A 23,864-nucleotide genomic window follows, 5' to 3' on the forward strand; every position below is an offset into this window, starting at 1 on the left:
GCGCCTAATGTTTGTTAAACAATTTAAATTAATGGCCTTAATAATCGTCCTTAAAACTTTTAACATCTGCACCTAATGTTTGTTAAGCATCAAACTTGTCTACGTGGCATAATAACTAGTAGGGTTGGACATATGTACCTGTTTGTCCCTATTTTTAATTAATAAATACAATTTTTTGGTCTACTTGCTCTTAATTTTGTCGCGTCCCGCAATGGGACAAAAATTCGCCGGTGACGGATGCCGTAGGATCGCCACCTGACTGGTCCGGGATGTGACCACAACTCCTACTCCACTGTCCTCTCAGAGAACCCTTCCGGCAAATAGGGCTTCGGATCGTTCAAATCCCCTCCAACATTGAAAAACGCTGCCCACTCGCCCGCGTTGGTCGGCTTTCGCACCAACCATATGTACCTCTGCTGATTTAGCTCCAGCCCACACGCGTTGCTCCGCCGTCATCGTCCCGCCGCTGCCCAGAGCGATGAAAATGACCGAGTCTGGAGGCTGCTGGTCTAGCCAGGCCAAGCATTCAGAGTTAACTTTGGTCAACAGTTCGTCCTCTTTAATCAACGGTTCAACGCAGTGAAGTGGGATTGGGATGAGCTTATAAAAGGGGTCTTCTCTAATAAGAATGACGCAGAGGCGGTGGAGGGGGTGGGGGGGGGGCGCATTTCTGGGTGAACGAGGGCGGACACTTAGGCAGGAGGGAGGTCGAAGACGCGGAGGCCGGACCGGAGGGGAGGGTTGGGGAGTGGAGGAGGGTGGTTGCGGTGGAAGCTTCGGTGGTGAAGTCGAGGAAGCTGACGTGAAAGCCGTGGTGGAGGACCAGACGCTTCGGGAGCTTGAGGAGTGGGATCGTGTGGGACGGCAACGTGATGGAGATTCATGGTTTCTGCCGATTCTACAGCCATATATGGTGGTTTATAAGATGAAAGCACACTGAAAGTTTATCTTCATCTTGCTATAGTGGTGTGTGGGACGTGTGTGTGTGGGTGTGTGTGTGTGTGTGTGTGTATCTGTATATTAGGATTAATTTATTGGAAAAAATCAGATATAGAGGGATCACTTTTTTGTGCGTATAATTTTGCATGCATGCATGCATTATTTGCATACATGGTACTGGTGTCCAAGCATTGAAGTTATAAATGTGTTTAGCAGTCTGTAGTGTTAATTTGGTTCGTCTAACCAACCCCAGTAGAAAAGTATACAGTAAACAACATGATCAGATCTATATATTATTACATACGTACAACAATACATAAAGGGTGGTGCTATCTTCACACCATTTTTTACCTTTCACAACTCCTCTTAATTTCGGCTATCGATTGTAATGAACTGAAGATCAAATGATATAAATTTATAGAATATGTGTAGAAAGTAAAAAAGTGTAGAAAATATCACCCTACATAAACTGAAAAATGTCAAGGGGAATTATTTGTTTTGCTTTGACAGAACATATTCTACGTTGCAACAAAACGAGACTTATGTGACGATGTTTTATGCAATGACACCCAAAAAATTGTCACAATAATTGTCAAAATTAACTGGCCATATTGCAATTTGTAATTATTTACAAATATGTGTGGAAAATATAAGAGACACCATATAATGTGGACATGCATGTTATGTGAATGATTTGTATATTAATTTATATGTTAGTTATATATAACAATTTTACTCATACGCATTACTTGTCATGTCAAATTACACGTGATCTTCATACTAGTTTGTGAATGAATGCATAAGACATTAATCATGTTCAAGTTTCAACTATAGTTCCCCTTGCTATGCCTCCTCTCTGGGAGAAAGACTAAATTGGTGAAAATTGTTCAATCATGCCATATTACTTGTCTTGTTTCCCAACTCTCACACTTCTGCAGCAACGCCGGAACTTTGCCTATCCCTACCAAATATTGCACATGCAGTTACTCTTTCATCGACCCTCACATTATTTTGAGTCGCACCTATTTAATAGAGGTAGGGCTTTACAAACACAATTAATTTATTTTTTTAATTAGAGAGGTGCTACAAATGCGATACAAAATAAAATATGATATATTTAATCTAAATATATATATATATATATATAGAGAGAGAGAGAGAGAGAGAGAGAGAGAGAGAGAGAGAGAGAGAGAGAGAGAAGCACGCACAAAAGCTTCAGGTTATTCACTAAGTCATATCGTCGATTACTTGGTGGGCTTGTTGTCGTTAGCCAAATTATGTTACGTACATGTCAACAAATATCGATACATGCTGTATTGATCTAATGAATGATATAGAGAAAGAATTTAAGAATTTGTTGAGTGTTGTCGATACAACCTGTCAAGATATGCCTAACATGCATTACATCAAACAGTTAGTAGGCACAAAAAGGATCTATATCAACATTCGGAAGATCTTTAAAATACCTTCACATATACATTCCTCGATCTCGTGGGCCTTTTATCCCCATGGATTTACAATTAGAGTTTTCAAAGTCATGCAACTTAATAGTAGATATTTGATAACTCCATATTAGCAGCGCAGAGGCCCAGACCGGCCCAAGTGAAGAGGCCCAGTGGGACCAAGTCATACAGCCGACTAGCCGTTGGTTACCCACTGAGTTTGCACTTTGGATACTTTTACTCAACGGTAAGGAACCCCTTTCCCCGCCACGTCACCATATAAAACGCACAAAACGTAACCCGTTTCACAATTTACATGCATAACGTTTACCAACTGAATGCGACTGGCGGCCTAAAGCGTCGGTTGTTCCTCCAACCGCCACTTCCGGCTTCCCGGTTTGCAGCTTGCTGGTAGTTTGCTTTGAATATCCAAAATACCAATTTTACCCCTCACTTCTACCCCATGAAAACCTAGAACCTTCTTGATTAGGCTTTTACGCACATTAATTGACACCAACCCAAAGTATTTATCTTCTCTTAATTAAGTAGTTTTAGGTTTGCCTTTTTTTCGCCTTATATTTTGTAACAATTATAATACAATATTCACGTATTAAGAGGCCCAGCACAAGCGTAGGGGAACACAAACATATACCCTAAAAAAACCAAGTCTTCTGGAATTTGCGAGAGTTTGAGAGAAACCCAAAAATTATTTTGTTAATTCTGAATTGATGATTACAATAGCAGCCATAAGTTTAAATAGAATTAGCTCAGCTTTCAGAAGCTCAAAAGAGTCTTAAAGAATACGAAAAAATTTTAAGAAGTGTATATAATAAATCAGACGTTAAACGAAAAGCCTGATTTCTATTACAAATTTTAGAATGCAGTTTAGAAGTTTAAACTCTAAATTAATCTAACGTATGAAAGGAAAATTTTGAACTCGAACATAACAAAGGGACATGTCGCTCCGCCTGGGGCAAATTGGATATTGGGGGAAGTTTCTCAATCGCTTTCAAAACCAAAACGGTTAAATGTCACCGACACGCAAGCATTACCGGCTGTTATCGGTACATTACCCGTTCCAGCCTTCCGTTTTAAATCTGCAGAAAACGGTTCGTTTTGTGTCACTTTGCGCCCCCTTCGCTCTCAGCACTCCGCTCTCCTCTCTCCTCTCAACTTCTGCTCTCTGCTTCAAACTTCCAACTTACCATTTTACCCTCCGCTGACGCCCTAATTACCCATCCAACCAACATCCCAAAGCAAATTACACACAGCACGCAAGGATAATAATCTTCCATTTCGACGGAATTCAGCTGAACCCGTCGTTTTGGAGCTCGAAATCGAACCGGCGGAGCTCGAATTCGAAGCTATCGATGGCAATGTCGGTGGCCAGTAAGCTTCAATCTCCGACTTGCGAGCCACGAGCCGTACTCGGTCCCGGCGGGAACAGAGTTAGGGTTTTGGAGGGCCCGAAACGCAAAGACGACGGCGCGAAGAAGCCGCCGCAGCAGACACCGAGGCCGAGAAAACCTGTACCTGAATTGCCGGAACCGGTGGTGCGGAGCGACGTTTCGGTGGACAGCACGTGCTCTTCGGACACGTCGTCGAGCGGTTACTCTGCGAAGACGGCGAGCCCTGGAAAGATTGTGAGGCGTAAGAGCTTGAGGCCGGCGAAGGTTGCTTCCGACGATGCCGAGGTGGCCAAGCCCGCCGGTCCGCTGAAACGGTGCGATTGGATTACACCTCACGCTGGTAAATTTGCTGTGCTCTTTTTAGTAGTTTATCTGGTGTTTGGCTGCCTAGAAAATTGATAAGAAAAAGAGGGAAATTTGGAATGTTAGTTAGGAAAATTTGCCTAAATTTAGGGAAGAACTTTAAGCTCTTTTCATTTGCCAAAGATTTATTAGAATCGCTTATAACATGCATATAGTTGAGTTGAGAATTAAGAATGATAAGAATCACCATTGATTTATGTAATTCAGTTTGGGTGACCAGAATTTCATTAGGGATGGACACACGTTGATGCCTTAGAAGTTGAGATATTGCAACATTTTGTTCAATTTCGATTGATTTGCTCGCTTTAATTCACGTTATGCTTTGCTTTAACAGATCCGATTTATACTTGTTTCCACGACGAAGAATGGGGGGTTCCAGTGTATGACGATAAGAAGCTGTTTGAACTGCTTGTCCTTTCACAAGCTCTCGCGGAACTCAGCTGGCCGGAAATACTACGCAAGAGAGATATATTCAGGTATGCTTGTTTCACAAGAATCAGAACTGCCATGGTTCATTTCATTTAAGCGTTTCGGATAAAGTAATGTCAGTGTTTGAGATTATACTTTTATGCTGGTTTCATCCCTTGGCAGGAAACTTTTTGACAATTTTGATCCGTCCTCCATTGCAAAGTTTGATGAGAAGAAATTGCTGTCTCTCAAAGTGCTGTCCGAACAAAAGCTTCGTGCAATTGACGAGAATGCCAAACAAATGCTCAAGGTAATCACCATTCAGTCAATGCACCTTGCGCCATTGCTTAAGCTCACATTCATAAGGTGATTTTGCCGGTGAATTCCTTCTGAAATATTGGTTTCCATGTGATTCACTCGTTTTACAGGTTCAGCAGGAGTTTGGTTCCTTCAGTAACTACTGCTGGAGCTTTGTGAACCACAAGCCCGTAAGAAATGGATTCCGTTATGCACGTCAAGTGCCGGTGAAGTCCCCAAAAGCTGAAGCCATAAGCAAAGATTTGATGAAGAGAGGCTTCCGCTGTGTCGGGCCTACTGTCATTTACTCATTTATGCAAGTGGCGGGGATTGTGAACGATCATCTCGCAACATGCTACCGGTTCAAGGAATGCAACGCAAATGCCAAAGCAGACTCAAAACATAAGATTGAGAAGAAGACAGGAGAAGATGACACTAAACTAACCGAAGCTATGAAGATCGGAGACCAGAAATGACCGAATTGACCGAGCCAAACTTCGCTAATCGCACGACATCTACATAATTTAGAAGTTACTGTAAGAAGGTGAAAAATCAGATGTTTTCTAGTAGTTTTTGCATGCTTTTATCATGTCTGTGTCATTAAACTAACTAGGTAAGAATGTTATGCTTGCACAGTTGTATCTAAAAACTTCTCATCCTTTGTAATTTGCTCTTCATTTAGTGTCCTGTAATAAATATCCACTATTGTTTTGGTGTATTGCTTTCAATATTTTGCTCTCAAGGGAAATTTTCGAGGCGTTACCCACACCCGGCTATGCTACGAAGGCGTCCCAAATGAATAACGCGATGTCATGTGTTTTCACGTTACCACACGACGTTGCGTGGTGTATACCTGATCTTTATAACATTGCAATACTTGATTCGAAATTACGTTTTGGAAAATATTTCTACAAAAAATAAATTAACAGTACATTTGAAAAAGAAAAACGATACACAACAACAATACCAATATCTAAATTAAATCATCTCAAACAAATTCGAATGGAAAAACTAAGAAATAAAATAACTTCAGATCTTACAAACAACAAGTATGGTTCGAAATATGCAGATTGACCCAGAAAGGGTTGTGGCAGATCACCAACCTCTTTTCTCCTCATCATCTTTCATAACTCAGTAGCTCACACTACTAATCCAATCCCGAATTCGGGATTGGATTAAATCCGAGCCTTACCATTCCCAAGCGTGAGCTCCAAGTCATCCAATCCCACCTCGTGAATCTTCTCTCCGATCCACGGCTTTACGTCCGGGATTTGATCCGCGGGAATATTCTGCTGAGGGAAAGCAGGCTTCACAAGATTGAAGGTCGGAGAGGCTGGCATTGCTGACAGCGAAGGAGCAAATCTCTGGAAGCAAACCCATTGTCCGGAATCGACGGTGGACGCATCGGACTCGTCGCACTCGGGGATAGTGGCAGCTGTAGGATGAGGATGGTGTTGGCGGGTCGGGCTCGCTGGAGCGGAGACGGCGTAAAACGGGTAATCGAAGGAGGCCATGGACTGTTTGGCAATGGTGTCCCAGTTAGGAATTGGGTTGGGGCGTCTGGAGGTCGGGGAGGAGAGCGGCGGGGTTACAGGGGCACTGTTGGAAATTCGCAGGGGAGGAAGAGATGGGGGGATTGCAGAGCGGAGATAGTGAATTGGATTGGATGAATTAATGACGGGATCGAAGCGGGTGGGACTGGGATAGGACGAAGACGACGGACTGACTTGGTAGGACGGGATTGGACTCGGATTTAGCGACGAGTACGGGCTGATCTTGGTTGATGCGGCCGGCGTATCAGTTTGAATCGGCTTTAAACCCTGTACAACAACAAACACAATCCAATTAATTGAATTTATCACAATTTTCTACGGATCTAAGCTACAAGAAATAGAAATTATTAATTAACTATAAATTAAATAAGGATTTGGGATAATTAAAGTACGGCGACCTTCCGGTAGGTGGTGCCGTCGTCCTCGACGTTCCAGCCGGCCTGGAGGCAGAGAGCTTTAAGGACCTCGTTGTTGTCGCAGTGCTTGGGCAAATTGAAGTCTCCCTGAGCTCGGAGGCCGGCGAATATCTTCGCCGCGATGGCTCTCCTCCTCCGCTCTCTCCTCCGGTTGTTCTCCCTCTCCCGCCACGACGGCTTCCTCCGCGCCGTCGTCGCCGCTGAAGTCGCCCCATCCGACGTCATTCTTCGAACCAATTAGCTCCCTCTACCTCTCTCTCGGCCGCAGAGATTGTAAATGGTCGAGCTCAGGTGCGTCGCAGGGGATTTAAACCCGGCAGAATCACGAGGAATGCGCTTTCGCTTTTTCGCTGGTTTGTGTGGAAGAATCTCTCTCTTCTACTTCTCTCTCCTCTCAGTGTTAGCCGAAACAAAAAAGAAGCCGAGAAATGATACCACGCATTGCGGGTGCACTGAAAGGCCTTGAGGTCGGCGTTTTTTATTCGTTGCACTCATAGTCGTTTCGCGATAACTAATCAAGGACCGTTAGATTAGGATCGTGGTATATATACGATCAGTGATTGAAGACCTATCTTTTGCATGGTGTTTCTGAGCGCAGGTGAGCCTCCTTTGCGAGTGTGTGAGAGAGAAACGCTTTTCGCCGCGTGGATTTTGATTATATAACTGTTTTTCCCGATGAAGTAATAATTCTCCCGCGGGTCCGGCCGTTTCAATGGGACCCACGTTTCTGGTTGGGTTTTTCTACTTTGAACGAGCATTCTCTCCGGATGTCGTAAATTTTTCAATTACATTCGTTCATCGTAAATTGTATGATCAATTTTTGTTATGTAGTGTTTATATTTAACTTTAAATAAAAAGATTTACAATGATTTTTTATTACACGATATACGATAAACGGATGTGATTAAAAGATTCACGATATCCTAAAAAAGAGGATCCTCATTCTTCTGATTTGTTGTCCGCATGGGGATTTGGGTTTGCACAGGTGGAAGAAAGAAAACGGCTTTTGGGTAAGATAATGGGCTTTCAGTTCTAACATTTATAGCCCATTTCACCAGGCCCAACCCAAAATAACAGGTTATGGATCAAATCAAACACGCTGAAAAACTGATTGCAATTTGCATTCATGCATCTTTAGGAGAAGAACTTGCATACAACTAAAATACTAAGGTGATAATGTTTTAAACTAATCATGAAATATTATGTCAGTAAATTAAAGCACATGACGATGCATAAGGGACTGGGATACCGCCACTATGTAGTCCCATTTCTCATAAGTTTCTTATGTTTTCACATGTTTAATATAATACTTCGAATGAGCAAAATGCTAAATCATGTTTATAATAGTTATGATTTTATACATGCACCCCCAAATTATGGCCCGAAAATTTGCCACAGGACAAGACCGTAAATGATTGGGGTTGAATTGGGAGACACGATATGTTTTGTTGTTTTATTAATAACTGCACCCCCAAATTATCGAACAATCAACAAACAGCGGCCACGACATTGATTCAATTAAATTGATATAGTCAAAGTCAAAATCAAGCCTTAACATGATGCCATGTTATTAATGGAAGGAAGATCAAAATTACACTAGTACACACTCTCCTGCTACAAGTATGGGCTGAAAATGTGCCACAAGACAATCCCCCACCAAGTACTCACCCGAAATGCAAAAAACACCCCAAAAACACACAAACCTTCAACCTCATACAACCATGGTTGGACCACGGAGAAGCAAAACCCTAGATAAACCGAATCAGTAGAAGTCGCCTGTTTTGCACCCAGGGAAATGGGCGCCTCCCACCCATATGTTTCCCTCGATCGATTTTCTCACGTTCAATCCGAACAATTTTGGATTGTCCCTCAAAAGATCTGCTGCTTCTTGATTCAAGGGGTCCTCATGGTTAGGTTCCTGCATTAAGAAACTAAGGATTTGAGTCCACAAAAGGTACACATCCAAATAAAACCTAGCATAAAAAGAACGGATAATTTGTTTGGGGTCACGAAATATATTTAACGTTATGATTAGAGATACCGTGAATAGGTGATACAATCCGTAAATAACAGTGTTTATATTCAAGACAGGTTTCCAGTCTTCCCGAAGAATGTTGAGGCAAGTGTTTCCTTCTAAGTCGATGTTGGGATGGTAGATCTGCGCAGATGGTATGCATTATACAACACCAGATATATAAGATGGTTTGGATCGTAACCAATAGACTCGAAAGTTAAGTTCCGATATAACTTAGGTTCCGCTACCTTGGTTTTGCACTTGACCTTCGGAGGCTCGTGAGGGTAGACTGTGGGAACTTTAAATGTGAAGACAAACCCACCACCCCTACGAAAAGAGGCACAAAATGTCGGATTCAGCAAGGTGACATCGAAGTTGCAAAATCCAAAGCTTCAGATCAAAGGTTACTTACATATAATATCCCCGATAAGGTGTAATGGTGATCTCAAAGTCCATCAAATCATCCTTTCCATTGGGGAATGAAATCTTGCATTCTTCTGGCATGTTCAACTCACTTATATCTACAAGACAACAACTTAATACAATTGAAGGACTACAACAACAATAACAATAAAGCATTTTCCCATTAAATGGGATCTGCTATATGAATCATAAAACATCATTGCGTCGTATTGTGTCATAATACAATTGAAGGATTGGTTGAAGGAATTAAAATAAACATCGAAACCTTGCCTTTACGTACTTTGGAGTTAAACGTGTATTTAGGAACTTAACATGCGTGCAAGAGTATAACTTTGTACCACATTGCAGCAATTCATAACATATATACATCCTAAAATCATATTAATTTACCTCTATGAAGACGTAATTCTCCTGCACTTTGCTTCTTTACGAGACCATTCTCCCTTGCGTTTTCAGCCGTTTCCCTTTGCTTTTCTTTCACTTTAAACAACCTGATCATGGTTTCTGTAATTAAAAGAAAAGCACACATTTAAAACGGATAATAAGATGAACCATACATGTCTGTGGCAAGTGTAAACAATTCGTGGACAAAAACATCGAAGAAAACCTGCTCGACGAAATGCCGCCGAAAAGCAAAAGGAAAGGAAATGGAATGGGAAAGCAAAGACGGGAGAGACACAACGAAGACGGACAAGGAATGAAATGGATTTATAGTCTTCCTTTCTTCTCTATTCTTGTCTTCCTGCTACTTGTTCGCGCGGCCACAGGCTACATTTTAAAACTTTAATTATTTAGTTAATTTAATGGTGCTTAATTTCAAATAAACCTCTTGAGAATTCTCGTGTTTTCATAACGCCCCTTAAAATTTGAAAACTAGACAAAACTCCCTCCATTACATTAGACTTGTAACATATGGAGAGATGTGTACGTGAGTCTATGAAGTCCAGTACGTATTTTGATATGCCAAGTGTAATAACATAATTACTTGAAAATTTGAAAAAGAAAAAATATTTTCATCTAATTATATTAGAACACTTGATATACAAAACTATATCGACTTTTTTTTCTTTTATATTTAACCGAGCCATATGTTATGCGCTAAAAATTTCTTTAACATATGTGCATAATAAGTTAAAATTACAAAAACCACCCTCGCAGATTTCAACTAGTATTTAGTTAACGAATTTTGATTAAATCAAGTAAAATCCCCGAACAACTCGGCCAAACCCTAAAAATCCTCGCAAGGTGTATGTTAAATCCTAGCCATGCATTATAAAGAACTTGTGACTTCGTATCCATCATGCTGCCTATCCCTGCATGGGATTCTTCGGCGTCGTTTGGCAGCTCGTATAAGGAACTGGATAGTACTAATAATACGAACCAAGTTGTTTGGTGCATAATGTGTAAAATAACCACCGGATAAAACAATCCGGTCCCACAATTTTAATACACCCTACACCGGCTTAGTTATCCTCTCCTATACGCTGATATAATTTAGTCAGGCGTTCGCTTTTCTCTAACCCTCTCTGCTTCTGCGCATTGCGACCAAGTTGTTGCCGCTCTTTCTCCCTCCGTCCATCCTAACTGCTAGCAGAGGCTCCAGTGACGGAGGAGCCCAAGAAGGAAGGATAGCCAGCTAGGCAGACGAAACTCAGAACTCCATAAGAGAGGAAGTTTGTACAGCCAACACCTAATATTAAAACCGTCGCTCAACCTCCATACTTTCAGTTACTTTAATTCGTGATTTTAGATCCCGGTTTCTTCATTTTCTCCATTTTTTGCTTTTGGGTGTTCTACTTTCAGGCACTTTAATTCGCGATTTCATATCGATTCTTCATTTTCTCCATTTTTTGGTTCTGGGTTTTCAATTATGGTGCTCAAATCGAGATTTCTGATTCAATTTTTGCATCTGGAGCGCTGCAGTTGAAGAACTCGGCAGCGAGAGGGAAGCTGATCAAGATCAGGGCTTCGTACAAGCTCTTCAAGACAAGCAAGATGGAGAAATGTGCACAAACAAAATCAAAAGGACCTCATTTGTGGATTATTCTGTCAATTTATTTTCCCTTTTATTCATTTTATTAACAAATTTTTTCTTCAAACTAATATGGAAATTGTTTTTGATAAAAAATAATAACAGTACGCTTTATATGATACAGTATCAAACACAGTATTAAAGAATTGATTTTTAGTTCGATACTGTATCAAACGCTTGATTAATTTAGTCAGTCTTATTCGGTAACTATTTATCCTATCCGATTGAAATAATCAGTACAATTTGAGCTGACAAACAACGCCTTCAAAACCATTTCCCTCCGTTTATAGCAGTGGACCATCCAATGTTTCATATTGGGAGAAAAAACTAAATATGGCATACGAGGGAAAAAATAATGAAAAAGAAATAAAAAAAAGTAGCATACAGATTTTGAAACAAATAAAAAGACCGACTAAGAAAAAGCTATAAATAACAATGAAAACTGTATTTAGTACTCGTAAAATTTATTTTATTTTATTCTCAATAATAATAAAATGATCAAAGCAGCTCTGATATGCTACATATGCTTTTTCATATCAGTTTTTCTTTCACTTTTTAGAGTTATTTTACTAATTTTGAATAACACTCGTTTTCACGAATACGTAACTGCAAACGAAACTCAAATCGAAAGTTTAAAAGGACAACTACGCTTTAAACAGTGAAAATTTTAAATGTTGACTGATGGGACTAAAGACAGGTCTGTGTGCTGTGCGCGCCACTGCCCATCTGAAACCAGAGACATCATTTCTTTTCCATTTATTAATTACACTCTTTTCTCTCCTACCACCCAACTCTATCTCATTAATTGTACCACCTAACTCTTTGTCATTAATTGCACTCTTGTCATCCATCAAACATCATCCTTCACATCCACCAACATCTCTCTCTCACCTCTCAAACTCTCGACCGTAGCTCTCTTGATCTTTTACCCTCCATTTTCTCGCTCAAACTTCCCGTTTCTGTGAATATTCTTAGCATGCATAGTTTTGATGAGCACATAGATACGATTCCTAATCCATCATGTTTTTTTTGGCAAGTTGCCGGATTTATTTTTAGAATAAACTGTAACAATGATCACAATCATGGTTCTGCTTAATCAACGGATGGAAACGCTTGGTTGTGTCCGCAATATTGAAATACTAATTCATTTAAACATTTTCGTGACATGATTGAACGTATGAGTCACATATGATCGAACGAAAGTTTAATTTAGGGGTGTTTCGAATGGATCGGATCAGAGCAACATTTTTAATTTTCAACCAGTAATTTTGAAATATGATCGGAAAACAACTTTCTGCACGTAATTCGGAAGTTCATATATTTTACAAGCTTTGGAGTATTCTAAATTTTTGATTACATGTCATTTATTTGGTGGTATACTAGTATGATTATTCATTTTAATATATACAAGGATGATTAATATAAAAGACAATGAACAAACTATATCTAAAACTAAAATACAGAGTTGATAACACATTTTATAATCAAGGAGACAACCATCAGAAATCTTAGGTGCACATTTTGAAAAAAATTATATCGGAAATTCCTAGTTATCATAATTGCACAATGCTTTCTGATTTTCATTTTAACTTTTGAGAAAACATTCAAATTCCTAGTTATCATAATTGCTAAATGCTTTCTGAGTTGAACTCTACGAAAATGGATTCTTTTCGGATCATTTCTTTTTAATTTAAAGTTCTAAAATTCGGATCATTAAAATTTGATTAAACGGTTAAAATTATTATAACTTTTAAAATGAACATTTATTTATAACTGTTGAATTAAAATTTAATAACCCAGATTCTTAAACTTGATAAATAAAAAAAGGGAATCTGAAGAGAATATTAAACAACATCGTATTAATTAAAGCCCAAATAATGAGGAGTAAATATTAAACAACATCGTTGTAACTATTCGAGATTTATTTGTTTAATATATAGTTCTACTATATTTAATTAAAGTGCTTTGTTAAATTATGTTTTTTTTTTTTTCATAAATCAATGAAACATTATAATTAAATTTTGTTTCTCAAATAAAAAGGGGTACATCTTAATAATCTAATAAGATAACCTAATAATTATATGTACCCAAACCAATTTATGGTGCTAGGTTTGTCTTCACTAAGATTCGAGGTGCCACGTCCGTCATCACTAAAAAGATTTATTCTTCGTGTCACTTTCCTTCATTCGTGCCTTCAAAAAGCTTGTGTGTTCGGTGGTGCTTTGTCGTCAACCTTCATGAACATGGCTTTTTGATCTCTTTTATCAATCTCAAGTTCTTTGCATACTCAACTTGACTTCTATAAAATGAACCACTCTTCTTATCAGTTTGACCTCTTAGCATTGTCTCCTTTGGAACAACGTTGAAAGCACGCTTAATAATTCGGTATTTTAGACAATTTTCACAAGTAATGGTTGAACCTTGTGACGAATTTGGGCAAAATTAGGTACCAACTGTTTGCTTGCATCAACTAAAACAAATAAAGTGGGAAAAAATTGATTATCTCAAAAAATAAAAAATAAAAAGTAGGTGTTAATAAAAAAATTAGAAAATTGTTACCTCATCCCCCAAATATTTGTGTCAACTTGATAAATTTTCACCGCTTCTGTTTGAGCATCTCTATATTTTGCCTAATGCAAAACTTAAATTTTTTATCATACTAGTAATTAGTGCACTTTTCCTACGACTAGTTCCATATCGACTGCTATAATTTTCATGAAATTTTTTCCAAAACATCTTTCAGCGATTAACCATACAGTTTCTGGGATGGTGACAACTGACAAGGCCGAGCCCTCTCTTCTCTCTGTTTTCCAACCCAAAACGCATTGACGTGAGTAAAGCTGCAGAAAATAAAAACAACAAAATAGTACGTACCCGGTTGGTTGATCAATAATGTGATATCGTTGCACGCAAGCACGCACTGCATTGATATGCCCTACCAAATCCTTTGTGGTAACTTTAAATGAGTGTCATTACTCTCAACTACCAATTTTCACACATTCTATTTTACTTCTTACACATTTTTTTAATTTTCGACCGTTAAATCAGATGAATGAAAGAAGATCAATAAATATAAATTATCAAAAAGTATGATATAAGTAAAATAAAATGTGTAGATAGTCCTACTTTAATTGCAAAACCTATCAAGTTGAGACATGAAAACCCTAAAAACCTTCCGCTTCTCTAACACTATATAATAACACTACCACCTTCCCTATTCCAAATCATTTCATACTTCCTTGAGACCCTCATCTTTTCCCAATTCATTCTGCATCTTCACGCCTCACTCTCTCTCCCTTCTCAATTCCTCCTGAACTCTCGTCCCTGCAAGAATATACTTCCTTCTGAAACACAAGAGGCTTTAGTTAGCATCATTTTCCGACTATGAAAAGGTATTGTATCCCATATCTGAAATGTTGTAATTGCTTCTGTTGATCCTAGACTTTATAATTTGTAATTTTATTTTAAGATTTATGTATAAGATTTGCTAGTGTAATAAGAGATTTAAAGTTGGTGAAAAAAAAAAAAAAAAGCAGAGCACAAAAATAACGAATGAAGGATTAATAGTGTGATAAGAGATTTAAAGTTTGCTACCATTCTAACTTCCGTTCACGGAACTGTTTTTATTTTTATTTTTGATCCCGTATGTTTGTTTCGTTTTCTTACCCGAAGGACAACCTGCGGCGGTGGGCGGAGGGCGGAGGGGAATGCTTAGGGGTAATCTGTTTTCCTTTTTTATTTGTTCAAATGTATCTTTAGTACCCATTCATGCCATTTGCCATGTTTGAAGTCTTATATTTACAGCTACAGTCGCCCACTCACCCTCACACTCTGTCTCCCTTCTCTCTTACCTCTCTGTACTCACTCCCTTTATATCCTTCAATTCGCTCTCTCTCCTTCTCTCTTCTCTTTTCTAGAAATGGAACATCCCGAGTTTGCTATCATTCTACCTTCCGTTTACGGAACTGTTTTTCTGATTTTTATCCTGTATGCTTGTTTTGTTTACTTAACCGAAGGAAAACCTGCGGTGGAGGGGAACGCTCATGCACAACATGCTGCGGAGGAGAATGCTCAGGGGTGATTTTCATCCTGTATACTTGTTTTGTCCCGGAGCATTCCCCTCCGTCGCAGGTTGTCCCTGAACATTTTCCTCCGCCGCAGGTTGTCCTTCGTTTAAGTAAACAAAACAAGCATGCAAGATAAAAATCAAGAAAACAGTTTTGTAAACAGAAAGAAGAATGATAGCGAACCCGGGATATTCCATTTCAGAAAAGGAGAAGAGAGAAGGAGAGAGAGAAAGAGTTGAAGGAGATAGAGCGGAGTGAGTACAGAGAAGAGGGAGACTAAGAGTGAGTGGGCGATTGTAGTGGTAAATATAGGATTTCAAACGTGGCAGCTGGCAGGAATAGGTACTAAAGATTCTTTTGGACAAATAAAAAAAGAAAACAGAAAATCAAAAAACATGTTGCCACTGTAACCGTATACTGGTGCAAAACTTCCTAAAACATAGTACCACTATCCCTCTGTCCACTGATAACCAGAATACCATTATGCCCTTGCATTCCTTTAGCAAATAAATTTATACATTTTATGGATACTATTATCGTTTTTGTCCATGTAGTCATGCAAGTACTATTACTATTACCATTTTTCCCGTTCAAGTAAGTTGATGTGTTGGTTTATTTTCTGTTTGGTTAGGAAGAAAATTTTATGATTGATTGTTGTGAATTTGGGCTATTCGGCTTTTTTGCCCAACGTTTTCTTTGTGTTTTCGCGCTCTACGGCTGGTTGTTATCTCTGATTTTGCAATGTGGATGCAGGAAACATTTTTCTTCGAGTTTTAGGGTTTTTATTCTTCCTAGCTTTTTCTGGGTCAGGTATATAATTTATCTCTTTGGTGTTATTTTTTATTTGTTTGGGATTTTTGATTGTTTGTGCTTCGATTTTTGGGTTTTTCTTTGGATGTTTCGGTTTTGTACTGTGAGTGAGGAATTTTTTAGTTTGGTGTTTTAATTAAGTGCTAAACATTTCCAGCAATACGAATGGATGATCATGATTAATTTTTGGGTTTAATTTAGCTGTTGATTATTGTGGATGAGTTGCGAAACTTCTTTCCGATTATGTGATCTGTGCCTGTTATGTTGTTCTTATCTTGGTTATATTTGATTGAGGTCATGATGATTTATGGGTTTTTTTTTTAAGTAGGATCCAGGTCTGAGCATTCTGGTTAGCAGGCCCGCTTAGTTGAATCAGCTAAGTTTCATGTCTGACATCGACGTACTGCTTCCACTGCCGATGGTATGTTTTCTGTTGATTCATAACTCATCTGAGAGATCATTTTTTTTAATTGAATTCAACTGGATAAGTTTTTTAATTGAAAACCTGGGTACCTAGATGCTCTAGAGAGCATTTTCAGTCATCGATACAATACTGTTGTAATTTAGTAGTTGTGCAGTTTGAGAATTGGTGCGTAGTTGTTCAGCAACCTGACTAACCTGATCTACTCAAGAAACCAAGCTAAACTGCTTATTTGGCCATTATTGACAACCTAAATGGTTTGGTTTGGCTTGGCTATAATTCATATGAATCTGAAGTCGTTAGTTCTGGTGTTAGGAACATGGTCTTTAACAAGATCTGATTTAACAATATGCATATGTACTGGTGAAAATACAAGGTTGTGAGTGTGGTACTGATTCTTTCTTTGTATTAATTGAGCTTATAATATATTTTAAGGCCTCAAATATAGATTTGTTTTTCGTATCAATTCTTAACTTATCGGTGTTAATAGAACTGATTTGGTTTTGTAGATCAGAATTTTTAAACGACAAAATTAACCTGCAAATTCAGTTCAGGTATCAATGCTTGCGCTTATTTAGATTGTTGAATTTATCTTTACCTTTACTAGATTTTATTTTTCAATGTTGTTTGGTGCATTATCGTGTTACTTTATTATTAATAAAACTAATTTGGTTTTGTAGATTAAGAATTTTTAGCGAGAGAATCAAGTTCAAAATTCAATTGAGGTATGAATCTTTTTGCTTATTTGGCCTATTGAATTCATGTTTGCCTTTCCTGCATTTTATTTTTTACAGTTGTTTGGTGCATTATGGTATTAATTTCATTGTAATTTTATGGATTTGAAGTCGTTATTTTGGGTTGTCGCTAAGTTCAATTCTTGTTGGGTTGCCATTGATAACATTTGCCGAAATTTTCAAATCGGTCAAATGAAAAAAAGTGTCATGCACCCTTTTACATTAGCTAAAACCTAACAAACTAAATTTAATTAAGCCTAGACGGCTGCCGCTCCGTCCCTTAAATCAGGAACCAAACAAGCATTGTACTGAATGACAACCCAAATCCTAGCGCCATTAAATTTAATTATCACTCAACTCGGAGCAACATTACAGACCCAATTCGGAGTAACATTAAATTTAATTATCATCCAATTTTGAGCAACATGATAGTTAATTAGCACTCAGTTCTTAGCAAGTATCCCCTTATTCCAGCAATATCCGAAGATTCGTATAATAGGTGTGAAAATAGATATATATCTGAAATTGAAAATATAGTCCGCGGATTCTAGTTCTCCCTACTACACTTTCTTGATGGCTTTTAAATAAAAGCACAAAAACGCGGGTTGTAATATATAGACTAAACAATATGTATTCGTAATCCTCGAGTTTTCTTTCATTGTCAATTAATTTAATGAACTACACTAAAATGACGACATTTATTCCTATGGCAAAATCTAGAAAGGATAGAGCTCTAGGATATCTCAGGAATACGACGAAAGAAATTAGGAAATAGGAACAATTTAGTAGGGTGAAAAGGCATAAGATGCACTCGGGGTCAATTATATTATGTAAATATAGTTCTAAACCCCACAAAACTAACTCCATTATTACCCTGACCTACCCAATTTCTATGAAAGCCACTATTCTCGGGTGATATATGCTCTTTGCTCCTAGATAATATAGAGAAAAAGTGCATCCAAAATCGTAAAGGGAATGGTAAAAATGTAATAAGTGTTCGATTTCAAGACTCTTTAGACAGGTGGAATAAATTTAATAAAGGGCAGGATGAACATGGCTTGAAAGAGGTTAAAGGATAACGTCGTGAAGCTGAAAACGATTTTTGGCTTAGCGCCACCTACACCGACATCTTGTGGTTGTTCATGCTAAGGATTCCCCGCATTCCCGGCCTTCGGAGGTTGTCCTGGTGGAGCATTCATCTTCTTCGGGGCTTGTCCTGATTGAGCATTCACCTTCGCAAGTTGTCCCTGAGCATTCCCCTCTGCCGCAGGTTGTCCCTGGAGGCTGGGAATGCAGGGAATCCTCAGCATTCCCAGCCACAAGATGTCGGCGTTGGTGGTGCTGAACCAGAAATCGTTTTCAGCTTCGTGACTTGATCCTTTAACCTATTTCAAGCCATGTTCATTGCGTCCTCTATTAAATTTATTCCACATGTCTCGAGAGTCTTGAAATCGAACACCTATTACATTTTTGTCATTCTCTTTACAATTTTGGATGCAATTTTTCTTTATATTATATGGTAGCAAAGAACAAATATCACCTTGAGAATAGTGGCTTTCATAGAAATGTCAGGGAAATAATGGAGTTAGTTTTGTGGGGTTTAGGACTATATTTACATAATATAATTGATCCCGAGTGCATCATATGACTTTTTACCCTACTGAACAGTTCCTATTTCCTAATTTCTTTCGTCTTATTCCTAAGACATCCTAGAACTCTATCCTTTCAAGATTTTGTCATAGGAATAAATGCCGTCATTTCAGTGTAATTCATTAAATTAATTGACAGTGAAAGAAAACTCAAGGGTTACGAATACAGATTGTTTAGTTTATCTATTACAACCTGCGTTTCTGTGCTTTTGTTTAAAAGCCATCAAGAAAGTGTAATAGGGGGATCTAGAATCCGCGGACTATATTTTCAATTTTAGGTATATCTATTTTCACACCTATTAGACGATTCTTCGAATATTGGTGGAATAGGGAGATACTTGCTAAGAACTGGGTGATAATTAACTATCATGTTGCTTAAATTTAATGTTGCTCCGAATTGGGTCTGAAATGTTGCTATGAATTGGGTGATATTTAAATTTAATGGTGCTAGGATTTGGACTGTTTTTGTTCATATTTAAATTTACAAGTTCGGTTTTCACAATTGTACAGGTGCACGTTTTATTTATGTCGTACAAGAATCATGAGACTGATTATGCAAGTTGAAGTAACATATTTGGATATGCTCGAACATTCAAGATTGATTATGCAACTTGCGGAAAGAGAAATTTTCAACTCGAACGTTCAAGACTTCTCTGCATAAACAAATATCATAAGACCGGCCATGCAAGTCGAAACATGTTCTACAAGTATGATTAATATAAAAATCAGTGAACAAACTATATCTAAAATACAGAGTTGACCACATTTTATAATTCAATAGAAAACTATTATAAAATCATAACATTTTGGTATTGACATAAGTTAGGTACACACTTTGAAAAAAAATTTATATTGAAAATTCCTAGTTATCAGAATCACTAAATCCATTCTGAATTTCATTTCAATTTTTGAAAAAACATCAAATTCGAAATTTTTGTGTAGAGATTGTCTAAAAATCTATACATGGGTATAATGGTAAAGTGGCGATTAAATTAAATGTATGACTACATGGACAAACAGTAATAGTGGCGATTAAATTAAATGTATAAAGTTGATTGCTAAAGGAATGCAAGGGTATTTTGGATATTAGTGGACGGAGAGGGATGGTGGTTTGTGGTATTAAGTTTTAGGTTGAGGAAGTTTTGCACCAGTATACCGATGCGGTCACCGGGGCTACATGTTTTTTTATTTTCCTTTTTTATTAGCTCTATATATACAGCTACGTCCTCCATTCCCTCACTCACTCACTATATGCTGCTACCCAGTCCTCCACTCGCTCGCTCACTCACTCTCTTCCTCTTCTATTTCTCTCTTTTAGCTCTCTAGGATCACTACCTGTCTCCTTCCTCTCTTTCCCTCCCTCCCCCTCGCTGCCAACGCCTCTCTCTTAGCCTTCTCGACTCATTGCCTCTCTCCTTCCTCTCTTTCATTCCCTCTCCCTAGCCGCCAACGCCTTTCTCTCTTAGCCTTCTCGACTCATTGCCTCTCTCCTTCCTCTCTTTCATTCCCTCTCCCTAGCCGCCAACGCCTTTCTCTCTTAGCTCTCTAGACTCACTGCCTCTTTCCTTCCTCTCCTTCCCCCTTGCTGCCAATGCCTCTCTCTCTCACTGCCTATCTTCTTAGCTCTCTTAGTATCGTCCAAATGACTCATTCGCTGCCAACGTATTATCATGCATTACCTATAATTATCCCTTTCGTTTACGCAGCAATTTTCTTGCTTTTTGTCCTATACTCCTGTTTTTATTACCTAACGGTAGGACCACAGGAGGATGGGGAGGGAAACGATTAGCCGAGTCAACAAGCAGACCACGGCCATGGTCGTGGTCGATAAGGGTGCGGCGACCGTGGTCAACAAGATGCTTGGCGGTCGTGGTCAAGAAGCTGTTGCTGAACCGGTGGGTGAACTGGAAATCAAATTGATGGAAGCATACAGTTGCTTTGGTCAATTTGATTTCCAGTTCACCCACCGGTTCAGCAACAGCTTCTTGACCACCGCCGCCGACATCTTGTTGACCACGGCCGCCGCACCCTTGATGACCACGGCCATGGTCGCGGTCTGCTTGTTGACCCGGCTGATCGTTTCCCTCCCCATCCTCCGGTGGTCATACCGTTAGGTAATAAAAACAGGAGTATAGGACAAAAAGCAAGAAAATTGCTGCGTAAACGGAAAGGATAATTGTAGGTAATGCATGATAATACGTTGGCAGCGAATGAGTCATTTGGACGATACTAAGAGAGCTAAGAAGAGAGGCAGTGAGTGTAGAGAGCTAAGAGAGAGGCGTTGGCGGCGAGGTGGAGGGAGGGAAAAAGAGGCAGTGAGTCTAGAGAGAGAGACGTTGGCGGCGAGGGGGAGGAAGAGAAAGGAGAGTCAGTGAGTTTAGAGAGCTAAGAGAGAAAGGCGTTGGCGGCTAGGGAGAGGGAAGGAAAGAGAGGCAATGAGTCTAGAGGGCTAAGAGAGAGGCGTTGGCAGCGAGGGGGAGGGAAGGAATGAGACAGGTAGTGATCCTAGAGAGATAGAAGAGGAAGAGAGTGAGTGATCGAGCGAGTGGAGGACTGGGTAGCGGTATATAGTGAGGGAATGGAGGACGTAGCTGTATATATAGAGCTAATAAAAAAACATGTAGCCACGGTGACTGCAACGGTATACTGGTGCAAAACTTAATCCCACAAACCACCATCCCTCTCCGTCCACTGATATCCAAAATACCATTATACCCTTGCATTCCTTTAGCAATCAACTTTGTACATTTAATTTAATCGACATTATTACTGTTTTTGTCTATGTAGTCATACAAGGATGTAGACAAGCTAGATTTTTAAACCCGGTCACTTATATATACATTTTACGCAAAATGTTACTGTTTTTGTTCATATCGCTGGTGGGCATAACAAGTTCGGTTTTCACAATTGTACACGTGCACGTTTTATTTGTGTCGTACAAGAATCATGAGACCGATTATGCAAGTTGAAGTAACATATTCGAATATGCTCTAAATTCACTTAACTTGTAGAAAGAGAAATTTGAACTCAAATGTTCCAGACTTCTTTGCATAAACAAATATCATATGACCGGCCATGCAAGTCGAAACAACATATTTTTGCAGGCAATATTAACACACTTGAATGATAAAGACTGAATGATGTGGGTTTCTCTAATACATGTAGACAAAACTCTGTTATTATCTTTTTTGTTAAGAAACAAAACCAAAATCCTTGTCGATTTTATGCCGAGTTGTCGAAAAGGTACACCGCTCTTTCAACTACATGATCAAACCCCTTGATCTAAAAGTCTCAGCCATCCAACGGTCACAACCGTGGTCCTGCCTAACCAACGGATGGAAACGCTCGGTTGTGTCCATAACATAGCATTACTAATTCATTTAAACATTTTCGTGACATGGTTGAACGGATGAGTCACATATGGTTGAACGTAAGTTTAATTTAGGGGTGTTTTCTGAATGGATAGGATTGGAACTACATTTTTAAGTTCCAACCCGTAATTTTGAAATAGGATCGGAACACAACTTTTAAACTCAAAATTTTCAGCACGTCATTCGGATGTTCAAATATTTTACAAGCTTTTGAGTATTCTCAAATTTTTATTACATGTCATTTATTTGGTGGAATACTAGTATTGTTATTCATTTTAATATATACAAGTATGATTAATATAAAAAACAGTGAACAACCAAGATCTAAAACTAAAATACAGTGTTGACAACATATTTTATAATTCAATACAAACTATCAGTAATCAAAACATTTGGTACCGAAATAAGTTAGGTGCACACTTTGAAAAAAAAATTATATCAAAAATTCCTAGTTATCAGAATTTGTAAATCCATTCTAATTTTCATTTCAACTTTTGAAAAAATGTTCAGATTCAAAAATTTTATTGTCGAAAATTAGAAACCCACTCCGACTTGGACCCCTAGTTGAATCTTATTATTTAAAACATTAAGATATCAAATGAGCTGAACTCCAGTCTACCCTGAAATAATACTTTCATCTTTATCACAAACCGAAATCCACCATTAGCCATTTATGATTGAAACTTCAAAAAGTGGAGATAATAAGTAAATGATAATCGTTTGACACGGACAATGGTAATATGTAAAACCTTTATTTGGATTCTGACCATAAACAAAAATCTACGATTCCAACGTGAGAAGCTGGTGTTTGTATTGTGGGAGAGCAAGGCGTATGAGGCGGAAAGAAAACTTTTTCTTTGGAGAAGGCTTGGTGTTGTTACTGAAAGCAATTCCGGAAAGAAAAAGAAAAAGAAATAAAGAAGGCGTATGAGGCGGCATTGAATCGAAACCCGAGATCGTCGTTTTTGTCATTTCCAGGCATGACCTGTTTTGTACCCCTTTGGACAAAAAAAAAACAAAAAAAAACGAGTAGCCAACGGGTATATTGGTGCAAAAAAAAGTGAACCCGAAACCCTAATAGCTAATACCACGGAAAAGAAAAAAAATAAAAACGGAAATACCAAAACTGGTGGTGGGCCCCCAGTAAAAGTTATTTGAAAAAGGAAGGAATGCGGGCCCAAAAACTTGTAGGCATATCTGGAATGAGAGTATAGAGGCATCCGCGAGTGAGGGCGAGTGGGGATATTGGATCGTTATTTCTTGCAGTGTTTGATATGCATTTGTTGGGAAAATGGACCATATGAAACAGGATTCTTGGATAATAAAAAGTTATTGAATCAAGACTGCACGCGACGCTAAATATATTTATATAATTTGATCTCAATGTAGTTATGTTTCTTTCTTGAATGATTAAATGTAGTGATTGCATTAAATACACATAATCACATGATTTATATATGTATTAAGTGCATATAAGTATGAGAAGTAAACAGTTTTCATAAAAATAAAAAAGCAA

General features: G+C 38.5%; 3 protein-coding genes across 3 annotated transcripts; 1 reads left to right on the top strand and 2 right to left on the bottom strand.

The window, feature by feature from the left end:
- The first annotated feature begins 3,499 nt into the window (after positions 1-3,499).
- On the top strand, positions 3,500-5,586 carry LOC137718519 (uncharacterized). Its single transcript, XM_068458075.1, has 4 exons — positions 3,500-4,130; positions 4,488-4,629; positions 4,745-4,871; positions 4,990-5,586. Exons 1-4 carry the CDS (start codon positions 3,752-3,754, stop codon positions 5,332-5,334), a joined length of 993 nt encoding a protein of 330 aa, XP_068314176.1. The 5' UTR covers positions 3,500-3,751; the 3' UTR covers positions 5,335-5,586.
- A 223-nt stretch (positions 5,587-5,809) lies between these two features.
- On the bottom strand, positions 5,810-7,220 carry LOC137718236 (protein BRASSINAZOLE-RESISTANT 1). The gene is made up of 2 exons (XM_068457750.1): positions 6,810-7,220; positions 5,810-6,678 (listed from the first exon to the last, which is right to left on the bottom strand). Exons 1-2 carry the CDS (start codon positions 7,050-7,052, stop codon positions 6,034-6,036), a joined length of 888 nt encoding a protein of 295 aa, XP_068313851.1. The 5' UTR covers positions 7,053-7,220; the 3' UTR covers positions 5,810-6,033.
- A 1,235-nt stretch (positions 7,221-8,455) lies between these two features.
- On the bottom strand, positions 8,456-9,924 carry LOC137718668 (NEDD8-conjugating enzyme Ubc12-like). The gene is made up of 6 exons (XM_068458218.1): positions 9,872-9,924; positions 9,655-9,768; positions 9,254-9,362; positions 9,090-9,168; positions 8,869-8,985; positions 8,456-8,745 (listed from the first exon to the last, which is right to left on the bottom strand). The coding sequence occupies exons 2-6, from the start codon at positions 9,761-9,763 to the stop codon at positions 8,590-8,592; spliced, it is 570 nt and encodes a 189-aa protein (XP_068314319.1). The 5' UTR covers positions 9,764-9,768; positions 9,872-9,924; the 3' UTR covers positions 8,456-8,589.
- Positions 9,925-23,864: the final 13,940 nt, after the last annotated feature.

The sequence above is a fragment of the Pyrus communis genome, chromosome 15 (assembly GCF_963583255.1).
Source record: "Pyrus communis chromosome 15, drPyrComm1.1, whole genome shotgun sequence".
Classification (NCBI taxonomy): Eukaryota; Viridiplantae; Streptophyta; class Magnoliopsida; order Rosales; family Rosaceae; genus Pyrus; species Pyrus communis.

Excerpts from the sequence above, each read along its gene's own strand:
- LOC137718668 (XM_068458218.1), bottom strand. The coding sequence starts at position 9,763 with ATGATCAGGTTGTTTAAAGTGAAAGAAAAGCAAAGGGAAACGGCTGAA. Across the intron at positions 9,169-9,253 it reads CCTTATCGGGGATATTATAT|GGGTGGTGGGTTTGTCTTCA; the intron begins GTAAGTAACCTT and ends CTCTTTTCGTAG. Across the intron at positions 8,746-8,868 it reads GATTGTATCACCTATTCACG|GAACCTAACCATGAGGACCC; the intron begins GTATCTCTAATC and ends TTCTTAATGCAG.
- LOC137718236 (XM_068457750.1), bottom strand. The coding sequence starts at position 7,052 with ATGACGTCGGATGGGGCGACTTCAGCGGCGACGACGGCGCGGAGGAAG. Across the intron at positions 6,679-6,809 it reads ACGGCACCACCTACCGGAAG|GGTTTAAAGCCGATTCAAAC; the intron begins GTCGCCGTACTT and ends GTTGTTGTACAG.
- LOC137718519 (XM_068458075.1), top strand. The coding sequence starts at position 3,752 with ATGGCAATGTCGGTGGCCAGTAAGCTTCAATCTCCGACTTGCGAGCCA. Across the intron at positions 4,131-4,487 it reads TTGGATTACACCTCACGCTG|ATCCGATTTATACTTGTTTC; the intron begins GTAAATTTGCTG and ends TTGCTTTAACAG. Across the intron at positions 4,630-4,744 it reads CGCAAGAGAGATATATTCAG|GAAACTTTTTGACAATTTTG; the intron begins GTATGCTTGTTT and ends ATCCCTTGGCAG.